This window comes from Prunus avium, chromosome 5 (assembly GCF_965620075.1).
Source record: "Prunus avium chromosome 5, drPruAviu1.hap1.1, whole genome shotgun sequence".
Classification (NCBI taxonomy): domain Eukaryota; kingdom Viridiplantae; phylum Streptophyta; class Magnoliopsida; order Rosales; family Rosaceae; genus Prunus; species Prunus avium.
Window position 1 is genome coordinate 23,513,417 of NC_142288.1, and position 12,328 is coordinate 23,525,744.

The window sequence follows — 12,328 nt, forward strand, 5'->3', positions numbered from 1 at the left end:
GTGGTTTTGATGATGTATTTGATTGAAATGAAACGTTTCAAAGCTGACTTTTGTTTGAATTGATCCAATTAGGATGATGAAAATCACATCAACAAAAGTGGGCAAACCACAATGCATATTATGCATGCTTCTGTGTTTAACTTTTTCTCTGAATAATGGGATTTTTGAGGTCCATGGGGAGAGAAGGGGCTTCAAGATTTTCACCCTGCCCTACTTTTTTTTCATCAAATGACCAACATTTGTCCTCACCATCTAATGAGAAAGGACAGTGGGGGGCCTGAAGAATATTAAAATCCATGGTGTTTTTAGTATGGGGATGGGAGGAGAGTGGGGCAGTCAATTTTGATGATGATCATGTCATCCTTCTCAGGTGCTGGGGCATATATGTACCAGTCACCATCATCATGTTATTCATGAATTCATGTTGCAATCCAAGAGTTGATGCTTTTTATAAAAAAAATTGTTATGAGCTGTTTGGGATCAAGAATTTTAAAATTTATTTGAATTTATTTGGTACCCTTTGGACCATAAGGCTAAAATATATTAATACATCACAAATTATTTGAAAATGACAGACATAATATGTGAATAAATAAAGAGTTATAAGCTTTTGTGCTTATTGGGGAAACAGAAAAACTAGCAAACCATATGAAGTCTTAGCGTTGAAGCAAATACCATTCTAATCAGGGGCTACAGGTTCCAGCATTTTGGCTCCAAAAACAGGAGTTGGATCATTATTAGCTTAGTAATTTACCGGTGTGGATAAGCCAAATATCACAGTAATTATCAGCTTCAAGTAAAACCAAGAGGAGAAGATAATATGTTTTTTATTTTTAATTTTTGAATTACAACTACAGTTGAGGATAAGCCAACCATTCTAAAAATATGAGGAAGGCGATGATGTATTACAAATTTACAACACATTGTAATAACTCTCTGCAGAAGAAGATGCTTATGAGAATCGTCGACTGGAAAAACGAGGCATTACTTAATGACTACACATCTCACAGCAGTAGTAGATCAGAGGCAATCATGTTATGTACGTATTCACATCAAATGGGTAAATGAACTCTGTGTAAGCAGGGAATGTTCGATTCCTAACAATATGTAGAACCCATTCCAAATTTTGCAACGTCCGAAATGGAAGTGGGAGACCGACGTGTATCAGGCATTGCATCAACCTCTAGCTTGGCTCGAAAAGCATTGGCATCAGACATTTGCCTCACAAAACGATTGAAACGAATCCAATTATGATATTCAAACATCTTCTTGTCCATCCTCACAAAGTTGAACGAAAAAGAGGGCTTCTCTAGACCATATGAGTAAAACTTTGACATCCTTACCACCTGTTGAAACGATTGATGGTCCAAACTGGTTGTGGAAGTTTCACCTTCTAGGGGTATATCACACACCCGAGCAGCTGAGAGCAGCTGTCTGAGAAGGCCTTCTGGGCTACCGACTGGATTTGTCCGCTGTTCTTCCAGATCTTGCAATTCAAAACATGAGCAGCACAAAGTAAATCCATACTTAGCCAACATGCGAGCAATTGGTAAATATCCATCTCTTAGTCTGGTATTGTAATAGCCAGCTGTTATCTCTGATGGATGAGACTGAGTGCGATAATGCCAGTGGATCCCAGCTACTTTTACTGACGTACTAGCTTCTGTGCCCCGGAAAATGGTCTCAGCCTCCCTGCATATCCTTTCGCCATGCAGAAGCAGCATTCCTGAGTACCATTCAAGAAAAAAATTACCATATGGTGTAGTCCAGGATCCATGATGACTTTTGAAGAAATCTGTCTGTTCAAGATTCTGCATCAAATTGCCAGCACCAATAGGGCCCCCATTTCCCCATTCAGGCATCCCAATGGCTCTTGCACATGCATTGAGAGACGCAAGCATATACTGGCCAGGGAATTGAAGACAAAATGAAATCAATACAGGGACAACTAATATAATTATCAGGATAAAAGAGTAGCAAAGACGGTCACCAGTGCAGCCTCATTCAGGCACAGGCAGAAATCCAACTATTAGCTAGTAAATTAAGTTTAAAATTTCTTCATACCTTGTCATAGCACTGAAACTCTCCAAGCTCACGAGATCGCCAAGCCCATGTTAGTTTCTGGGTAGGACAAGAAGGGTATCTTAATTCACCAGCAGGACCCATCCCAACTTGAATGCGCTGCAAGGAGAGAGCAGTTATTTTTGTTATTTAGGATTATATCAATATGAACACAACCTTAATGCGCTCAACTATCATTTCGTATAACTTACTGTTATGACAACACCAAGAAAAGGCCTAAAAGTGTCTCTGAAGTTCCTCATAAAATCTGCATATGCTTGGAGAGGTGAACGTCCCAGCAAAACAGGAAGCATATCACACCCGAGTGAAACGTATTCCATATTTCTTCTTCCAAATCTGTCAGAATATGCTAAATCTGGATCTTTATCAATCTCGTCAAGTACCCACAGAGGAAGAGGAATCCTTCAATGCACGAAGGGAAAGGATTTAGCTGAGGTAGGTTTTAAACAAGCTAACAGATAACATTCATGAAAAACTTAAATCATTAATGCCACCACTATGAAATCACGGTTGGCCAGATCATCTAGAATCCCACAACTCAATCTCTAAAAAAATTCACTTTAGAAGTTATGAAGGAGATGTTCAAGTCATCAGATAAAAAGCACATACTAGAACATATTTTGTAAATGTACAAAAGGTATGCATTGGATACAGGACAATATTGACTAAAGTAGAACATGTAAAAAACAAATGAAGTCCTATAAAATGTCAGAATAAAATAAAGTTCCTCCATAGTTAGTGAGAACAGGAGAGGCACATCAGCCAACAGGTCTTAATTGCTGCCTTTGAAATAAATCTATATGTCCCCAAGTAGTAATTACATTATCCATTATAAAGATACTCAAGGCATACCAGGGGAATTGCTTATGATATTTAGACTTAAATGGTAAATCCCAATATTCAAATCATTATTAAACCTTTTGTTACTTTCTACTTTAGATCATCTATTATATGGGAGGCACGTTATATATAAAGATAAAAAGATTGCCACCATAAACTTGCTTTAAATCAATGAACCCTTGTAGAGTGGCAAATGATTCATTTTGTATCCAAATCTGAATGATACGAGAATAAAACTGTGCGACAGAATTTGAAGTTCTAGTCCATTTACATTTTTCTAGTTTTTATTACCATGAACAACCAAATACCCTCAAGCCTCAACTTAGGTCAAAAAACATTGTCAAGGTAATGGAACTAATAAAAGAGTCCATGAAACCTATGGAGAACCAAAATGTCAGAGTAAACATGCTTCACTAGCTATTACAAGACTGGTAATCAAAGATCCTATCTTTGGATTGCAGGTTCCTATATGTACTTCAAGCCATTAAGAAACATTAGAGAATTCTTTAAACAAGAAAACGCCAAAGTAAAACAAAAGAACCAGCTACAATATTTCTTAACCCAGTCCAAATAAAGAAAACGCAAGACCTAAACTAATCCAAAAAAGACCATTGGTCAATTTATTAGAATCAAAGATTGAATTAAATAAATTAAAACCTAAAAGAATCAAAGAAAACTAACCAATGAGGGTCCTCCGGCCCAGTGCCACACTGATGAAACGCCAAGACAGCACGAACCTTCAATCCGCAGCGTCGAGCCAGAGCGACGATCTCCAAGTAGCCTTCCCAATTGTAAAGCATAGGCTGATCCCTCTCCACCAGGCCCCACCACACCTCCATGACCACGCCTTCGACTCCGGCCGCCGCGAGGGCCTTAAGCGACTGAACCATAGCCCTGGGCCTCCGCAGCAGGCCCAGTGGGCCGACGGTGTCCAAAGGTAGCGTGACGAACACCGGAGATCCTTTCCGACAACGCTGGGGCGAGAAGCCGTGGAAGAGCTCGTACTGAAGTTCACTGTCGTCCGGCTCAACGTTTTCCGGCTCACCGTTGTCCGGCGAGACTGAGCCTCCGGCATCGGAAGAAGTTGACTTGTTGAACCGAGCGCTGAGGGCGAGTCGGCGAGTCAGTGGGCGAGGCTTGGCTCGGTGAGTGAAAATGGACGGGACGCGAGTGAAGGTTGAGGGTGTCTCGGTGCGAATACGGCAGAAGGAGGCGGAGAAGCTTGGAGCGGACGGAGATGCGATCGCCATTGAAGGAATCTTGGAGTTCTGGTTAGGGTTTGGGAAATGGTGGTTTGTGGTTGTTCTACAGAAGAGAGCGAGGGAGAGAGAGTGACGGAAATGGGTTTACGGTGTGGGCGCGTGTGTATGTGCTCCACTGTCCACAGCCACAGGGCGCGAGAGAGGAGAGAGAGAGAGAGAGGCTCTCTTCTCTACGATTATCGGATTTTTGGGACTGGGCTTTTACTATTCGGTCCTCTTGATTTTTATAACTATAAAATGGCCCAGGCTGGCTGCTGTGTCGTTTAATGTCGACTGAGTATTTTTGACATTCTATACGTCGACTGAGTATTTTTAACATCTTACGTCGACTGAGTATTTTTGACATTTTTAAGTCGCGTCATCAAATTTATTTTTGTGATATTATCAATTAAAACCAATAAACAAATATAATTGTATCTAAAAATATCTCGTTGAAATCGTGTGTGAAGGGAGAGAATGATCGTTTTACCCAATTTGTTGTGTATTAATGCGTATGATATATTTTCGCAGGTCTGAATGTGTATAATGTAATTGTACTAACGTTTTTTTTTTTCTAAAGAGAATCAAACACAGAACCCAAAAAAGAGAATCAAACACAGAACCCAGAACCCGGACCTATTTCGCCACCTGGGCTAACCCCAAGGGCTATACAAAGCATGTGTTTTCATTTCTACTTACTCTGACAAAAGCACCTTGCCAAACCAAGGGAGGCATGAGAATTGGGGAAGAAGACATTACTCATAAATATGCAAGAACAAATAAAAGGATTAATATCATAAGACGATTTAATAGATTTAATAAAATCTTATGTTTGACAAATCAAGGCAATAAAAAGGCCCGGACTTGACGACCTAATCTGGTGCAACCCAAATGACCAAGGGCAAAAAGAAACACAAGGGATGGGCTATAGGCTATATATATACAAAAAGCCCAACCAACCAACCACAAACAACGGCAGCATAAGATTTTAAATAAAAATGCATGAGATTGGAACATTTGCCTGACAAAATGAAAAATTCCTGTGAGTACAACAATGATATGAAATATGACTAAATAATATGCATGAATATTGCCCAAATATTATGCGGATGACGTCACCAATCCTACATAACGAGCAAGTATACAGGGATGACTGACTACAAAAAAGGCAGAGACCAAACTCTATCACAATTTTGACATATGATGTAACAATGCAAATACTTTTTTAGACACCAAATTCTGGTGAAGGAAAGAAAAAGAAGGCCAAAAGATATAGAGGGGGAGAGAGAATGCAGACTTTACAGAACTGCTGCTGAAGGGCCCCGACTCGGCGACTCCTGAACCAAAAACCTCCACCACCATCAACTTCAGACATATGAAACGGGTACTCGCGGGTGTATTTCTATATCTCATTCCTCCAACACCATTGGACCAGTTTCTCTTTTTTCTATTCATCTCTTTCTGCCAAGATAGCAGAGACACAGGGGTCATCACCACCAACTTCCTCCGATGCAATGCAAGCAATAAAATTAAAAAATAACCAGAAAAAACTGACTCCCCGATGCTGATTTGGTATACTGACTGCCGTTGAAGCAAACATATCAGCCCAAAAATGGTGATGACCCGACTCATGATATGCAATCCCAGACCTGACCCCAACTCAAGACACCAAATGCATGTAAGAACAAGAATATACTAAACAGCAGCAGCCTCAAAAATTAGTTGCCCGGCTGATAGCTATCTTGACCCATTCAGCAGCTTCCTTAATCGAAGGATCATCTGACGTGAGACATTCATTTAGAAAGTCTCTGGCTGACACAGATTGCTGAATTAATGAACCAACAGCACTACCCAGTGTATCAGCTAGATCTCCAAGGAGCCCGATGGCAGTTTTTATCACGAAATCATCCCTGAAAGAAGCAAATAAAAAAATCAGAAATACTAGAACTAGTAGGAACAAAAGCAGAAAGAAAACAACCATAAATTAAAGGTTCCAGAGGTCTTACATGTCCTTCTCTATGTATAAACTATCCAAGAACTGAAGAACATGAGGTGCATAAGGCATCAATAAATGGGTCTTTGCAGAGCCCTTAAATCCTTGCAAGATGCCAGAGTATGCCTCCATAATTCCATTTCTCAATGTATTTGTGTACTCTATCATATCATCATCAACTCCGGATGTATGGGCAGATAGCTCTGCCGCACTCTGAAGCATGGGCATGGCATACATCAAATACTTCTCAAAATTCTCCCCAATTGCCAAAGCTAGGTCACCAAAGCATGAAAATATGGGAGGCTTCACAGAGCGGTGCAACTGGTTGCTCGACAAATCCTTGAGGAGCTGAGTCATTATCCCATCACAAAAAGGCAATATTTTATCCTCTAAAGCCCGGCATATATCCCCCACCACACCAACTGTGATGGCACAAACCTGGTAATCCTCAAAATTCTGGAGACCCATTTCCAAGTATTTATAAAACTCAGTCATGTACTTAACAAAATCAGCGCCTGTTGAATAGACAAGAGCTCCAATTGCAAGCATAGCCTCCTCATGAGCTGTGGCACTTTTACAAGCAAATACTCTCAAGAACAGGCCCATCATCTGGTCAGCATATTGCAAGAAGACATATTTTGTTGGTTCAGATGACCCAAGCTTCTGTATAATGACCTGCAAGCAACCACAAAGAAGGCCTTGTAATTCATTCTGCTTCTCCCTCTCATCAGATGAAAGCTTTTGTGCCTCAAGAGTCTGGTGGAGTTCCATCATAATGAGAGGAACTAATTGCATCACCATTGGAGCAGTGTCATCAGTGGAACACCTTACAACTTCATTCAGAGCTTCGTAGGCTGCAGTTCGCAGGCGGGATTCTCCAGCATCTTCTCGGTGAGTGGCATCGAGAAGGGCCTGGATGATATCCTGGAAAAAAGGAGCCAGTGGGGAGGAAGAAGGTCCAGCATCCTCAAAACCCTGGGCCAGAAAATAGAGAGCAGCACATGCCTTCTCAGCAACATTTGGGACATCTTTCATGCTCTGAAGAAGAACTGTGATGATCTGTTGACAATTTGCTTGGGTAATTATGGGTGTCTCCAGAGTTGAACCATGGAGAAATTCAAATATTCTTCCAAGAGTCCATCCGGTAGTGTCTTTCACATGGTTATTTGGATCTTTCATCAAAGCATTCAGCATAAAATTCAGAGCAACATTAACCAGAGGCATGAGCTTGTCAGGGGATGGGCCTTCCAAAATAGAACCAAACGCATAGGTGGCTGCCTCTCTCTGCCTCCAATCTGGTTTTGTAATGTTCTCCTCAATAAATGGCATTACAAGTGGAACAACATCATCGCCAACTGTCCGTGCTACCAAGCCCAAGCAAGTTCCACCTGCCATTGCAACATTCCAGGCCACTTCATCCTGATCCTGATCCTCTTCTTGCTTAAGAAGAGTCTCCAATAATAAAGGGATCAGAGCAGGAAGTGCTTGCTTAATAAAATAATAGCACGGAATAACAGAATCCCCAGTAAAATCACCGCCATATTCTTCTAAAATGTCAATCTCTTCATCACAAATTGAACTCCAGAACTCGATGGCCTGTAGTGCAACAGGTTCCTCATCTTCCTTCACAGCCTTAGCAGTAATGCTAAAAATATCTTGGATGTACGGAGCCAACTTTTCATAATAGGTCGAAGATATAGAAACAAGGCACTCAAAGGCTGCCTGTCGAATCTTTACTTCGGGGGAAAGAGTAGCCTCACATACAACTCTCACTATATAATCACGCTCCATATCATTTGAGAAATTTGCCTGAGCAAAACCCAAGGCATTATGCAAAGCTCTTGTGGCTGCAAGCCTGACATCATTATTAGTCTCAGAAGAGTTCATGCCCTGAACTACAGCGGTAAGCATTTTATTCACTTGATCCTGCTCTACCACATCCGGGGAGACTTCCTCGCATATGTATCCAAGAGTTTCAAGAGTTGCTTGTCTAGTATGGGCTGGAAGTTGATTATTATTTGACAATAGAGCTTCGATCAGTTCAGGCCACTGTTTAAGAGGCAACTCAATCCCTGCTAGCTTTGCAACGACTTGAGATGCAGTTGATCGAGCATCATGGGCAGGAGAAGAAAGGGTCTTTAACAAACAAGCTTTGATCTGGGCCTTCACAGATGGGTCTAAGGACAACCATCTTTGTCCAAGCTCGAACTTCCTATGTTGTTCTTTGGCATCCAAAGCATTCTTAAGGATCAAACCTGCTAATTTACGACTCTCAACAGGCTTATCATCATTTGCCAATTCTCCAGCAAGAGAGAGCAAGAAACTTGGAAGATTTTGTTCTTGAAATTGTCTAAGGTTTTCTTCTGCATGCTTGCGTACATTCCCATCCACTGCTTGTGCATTTAAAAGAATCTGGGTAACTTCCATCGCCATTTGAAGCTGAAATCAATAAACCAATTAAATTATTAATAGTACCAAAGCTCTACATATCTTGTCCAAAACAAATTGTAATCATGTATGCACTAACCAAGTAGCACTGAACAATATAGAATTCTTTAAATAACGGAGGAATGCATTTAGGGCTAAAGAAATAAAACTTGAAACCAACAAAAATCATCCATACTGCTACTCAATGAGTAATTTCATTCATACAATTAAGACAAGTACAATCAGAAACAGCCATAACAATAACTCCGAGGAACAGAGCTTTAAGAGAGAGGGAGATAGAGGTGCAGAGATAGATAGAGAGAGACAGAGGGAGAGGGCATCAGGGTTGAGCATAAAGAAGATTAATGCCGGAAAAAAATCATAATAATCCAAAAAAAAAATCACAAAGTATTGCAGCTTATTTATCAGAATTCATTGACAATTTATTGACGGGACAACAAATCATCGATACCCAATTAACTTATGTCTTCATTAATCAGCTATATCTACAACTACAAGACTCCAATTAACATTGGAATCAATCCCATATTAAATCATAACTTGGAAAACCAACTGCTCATAATGATAAATAAAAAAAGCACCCTTTACTAATCCTCACAAAACCCAAGTTTCCTTGACTGACAAAAACATAACTAATAAGTCATTAAGTACATAATTTCTTATTGCAATTCAGTCTGAGAATGCTTCCCAACTTAGTGGAAGTGAAACTAGCAACAGTAGTAGTTACCAGTCAAAATTATCACACACTGAGCGTACGGATTACCTATCTAATTATACCCAAAAACAATCGGATATTCAAAACTATCGACTCCTTCACTTTCCTAAACATAATTTGAAATTCAAATTGATCACGCATCAAACACTTACCGAATCAATCAATAACTCGCTGATCCCAAGATCAAAATTGAACAAACTAAGCAAAAAACAATAACAAATCGCGGATCAAGGATTTCAGATCAGACCGACAAAACTGCAATCAGAGTGCCAGCAAATGTTATATAAAACAGAGATTGAGATTTAAGAAAACTTACCGAGTTGATGAGTGGACTCGGCGAGACAGCGAATGAGTGATGAATCCGAGTCAAAAAAGAAAACGAAGACCAAGTAGAAGAAGAAGAAGAAGAAGGAAAGAGAAGCGGCGACTCTGAAAACCCTAGCAGAGTGTGGGAAGCAGAAAAGCAAATATGCCCAATATTTTGTAAAGCTGGGATTTGCAAAAAAACAACGATATCTGAATTTTATAGTTCCTCAGGTTTCCCACGCGCGGTCCTCGGCGGGTTACAGCGTCAATTAAGTGGAAGTGGGTGATTGGGTGCATTTAGTGAGCCCCGGTGTTTGAGCGAGTTATCGTTTGGGAGGACGATGATTTGATTGGTCGTGTTTGATACGCGGTTCAAGGATGTGTGGGATTGGGCGTCCGTGTATTATTTAGCACCGTTATTATTGCAGTTGTTTATTCATTTTGTATGGGCTTTGATCCGCTGGAAGGCGCTAATTAGTGTTCTTTTTTTTCTCTCTTTAATATAAACAATATTCTTGCTTAATTTAATATATAAAGCAAATGACAGACTCGCAAGGGTACAACGGTAAGTTAGGAAGAGTTTTGTTTCTTCCAAAAAAAAAAAATCTTCTATTTAGTTTTGTTTGACCGTTGTACCCTTGTGAGTCTATTGTTTGGTTCTCATGTTATATAAACAAAAAACAGAGTAAGAAATTTGCCGACTTATGAGTTTATGTATGCTCATTAACTTCAAAATTGGTAGAATGTGTTTATTTGCTTATTTGAACTCCCGGCTTTAATTTTGTTTATATAGTAGAAATTATGGATCTGGGAGTTTATGCTTTGTAAAAGTGTTGGTTTACAGAGTGAGAAATTATGGGTTGGGATGCTTTTACCCTTCCTTCCTACGAAAGCAAGAAAATAGATAAAGATAATCAATTTTGGCTAAGAAGCAGGGGATCATACTTCTCTTTCTCTTTCTTTTGGTAAATCTATTGTTTGGTCTTCAAATGCAATGAGAGGATAGAAGTTAAAGTTTGAGGAAATCGTATTAGCAGCAATTGGTAAGGACCAGAATGTGGGTTCAAATTTGGGTTGTACAATTTAGCAATTGGAAGTTCATATATCAGGAATTCTAGCTGAGGATGGGCTTTTGAATATAATATATTTAAAAATAGTATAGGCGCAGGCTATACTGTTTACTAAAAAATTAAAATATAAAAAAAGGTCATAAGTATGGCCGCGCGGCTATATATTTATTATATAAATAATAAAAAAGGGGACCCACCCAGCACTTAGGCCGCCCTTTTTTGGTTTTAAAAAAAAAACTATAACCGCGCCGCTATACTCTTTTAATATATTATATTTCAAAAGTATAGTCATGCGGCTATATTATTTATTTAAAAAAATTAAGGAAAAACCCTAGTATAGCCGTGCGGTTGTACTATTTATTAAAAAATTATAATTTTGGCAAGTTCTAGTAGAAAAGGTCGGCCACTATAAAATATTTTACTATAATTTATTTAAATATTTAAATATATACTATTTTTATTCAATAATATGTGAAAGTTATGTGTATAATACGTGATTTTTGTGTGTATTATTGAAATTTTAAAAAAACAAACATGTGTATTAAACATGAAAAATATGTACTTACGTGTCCAATAAGTGTATTGTATGTTTACTTTTTATAAAAACATGTATTTTACCAAACCTTTAAGATGTGTACGAAAAACATAAGTATTATTGATAAATACATATGTAGGTGTATAATACGAGTATTAAGTGAAAAAATACTAAATTCTTTATACGGATAATAATTCTAGAATAGTAAAAAATCAAAAGGGGGAGACCCGGGTAATGTCCTAATAATAATGAATAAGGGTTAATGACCTATATGGTCCCCAAACTATTGCCCCAGTATCATTTTGGTCCACCAACTAAAATTTTCAATTCAAACGTCCTTCAACTTTTTATTTTGTACCAAGATGGTCCATCTGTCAAAGTCTGTTTATTATTCCGTGAAATCGAGGGACAAAATCGTATTTTTAGGTGAGTATCCTCCTGAGCACCATTGGAACCACAGCTTCGTCCAACAGTGAGGCGGCGAAAGGTTGAAGGAGGTGACTGATGCCGAGGGGTTGGGGAGCTGCGGGGGATGGGGATTGAGGGATTTGGCGCATCTTGAGCACCAAAACGACATAAAGACTGAAACTTGCTGAATTGCTAACAGTGAATCTTGCAACAATTTAGTGGCAGTTGGGAGGGAGGAGGAAGAAGAAGAAAATGGGAGTTTTGGGGACCAAAATGATACTGGAGCAATAGTTGGGGGGACCATTGAAATCAATAACCCGGGAGTTTTCTGTTAGCTTCTCAAAAAGTCGTATATACACTTCAAAACTCAGTCACGTGACCATCGCGTGATCAGAAGTCACGAAATCTGTAACTGATGGACCATTTTGGTACAAAATAAAAAGTTTAAGGACGTTTGAATTGAAAATTTTAGTTGGTGAACCAAAATGATACTGGGGCAATAGTTTGGTGACCATTTAGGTCATTAATCCTAATGAATAATGTTCGAAATTACTCTTATCGATAAACGAAAATCATGGAAAAAATAAAATTCTTTTTTTAAAAGGACCCCAGTGTGTATTTAAAGAGTTTAGCCGTGCGGTGATACTATTTATTTAAAAAAAAATTAAAAAAAGGTCTAAGCTATAGCCG

The 12,328-nt window shown here is 39.1% G+C and overlaps 2 protein-coding genes across 2 annotated transcripts; both read right to left on the reverse strand.

Annotated features, from left to right (window-relative positions):
* Window positions 1-811: 811 nt before the first annotated feature.
* On the reverse strand, window positions 812-4,777 carry LOC110766680 (beta-amylase 1, chloroplastic-like). The gene is made up of 4 exons (XM_021970047.2): window positions 3,604-4,777; window positions 2,274-2,484; window positions 2,065-2,181; window positions 812-1,904 (listed from the first exon to the last, which is right to left on the reverse strand). The coding sequence occupies exons 1-4, from the start codon at window positions 4,170-4,172 to the stop codon at window positions 1,098-1,100; spliced, it is 1,704 nt and encodes a 567-aa protein (XP_021825739.1). The 5' UTR covers window positions 4,173-4,777; the 3' UTR covers window positions 812-1,097.
* A 441-nt stretch (window positions 4,778-5,218) lies between these two features.
* On the reverse strand, window positions 5,219-9,821 carry LOC110766679 (importin subunit beta-1). The gene is made up of 3 exons (XM_021970046.2): window positions 9,636-9,821; window positions 6,170-8,595; window positions 5,219-6,073 (listed from the first exon to the last, which is right to left on the reverse strand). The coding sequence occupies exons 2-3, from the start codon at window positions 8,587-8,589 to the stop codon at window positions 5,875-5,877; spliced, it is 2,619 nt and encodes an 872-aa protein (XP_021825738.1). The 5' UTR covers window positions 8,590-8,595; window positions 9,636-9,821; the 3' UTR covers window positions 5,219-5,874.
* Window positions 9,822-12,328: the final 2,507 nt, after the last annotated feature.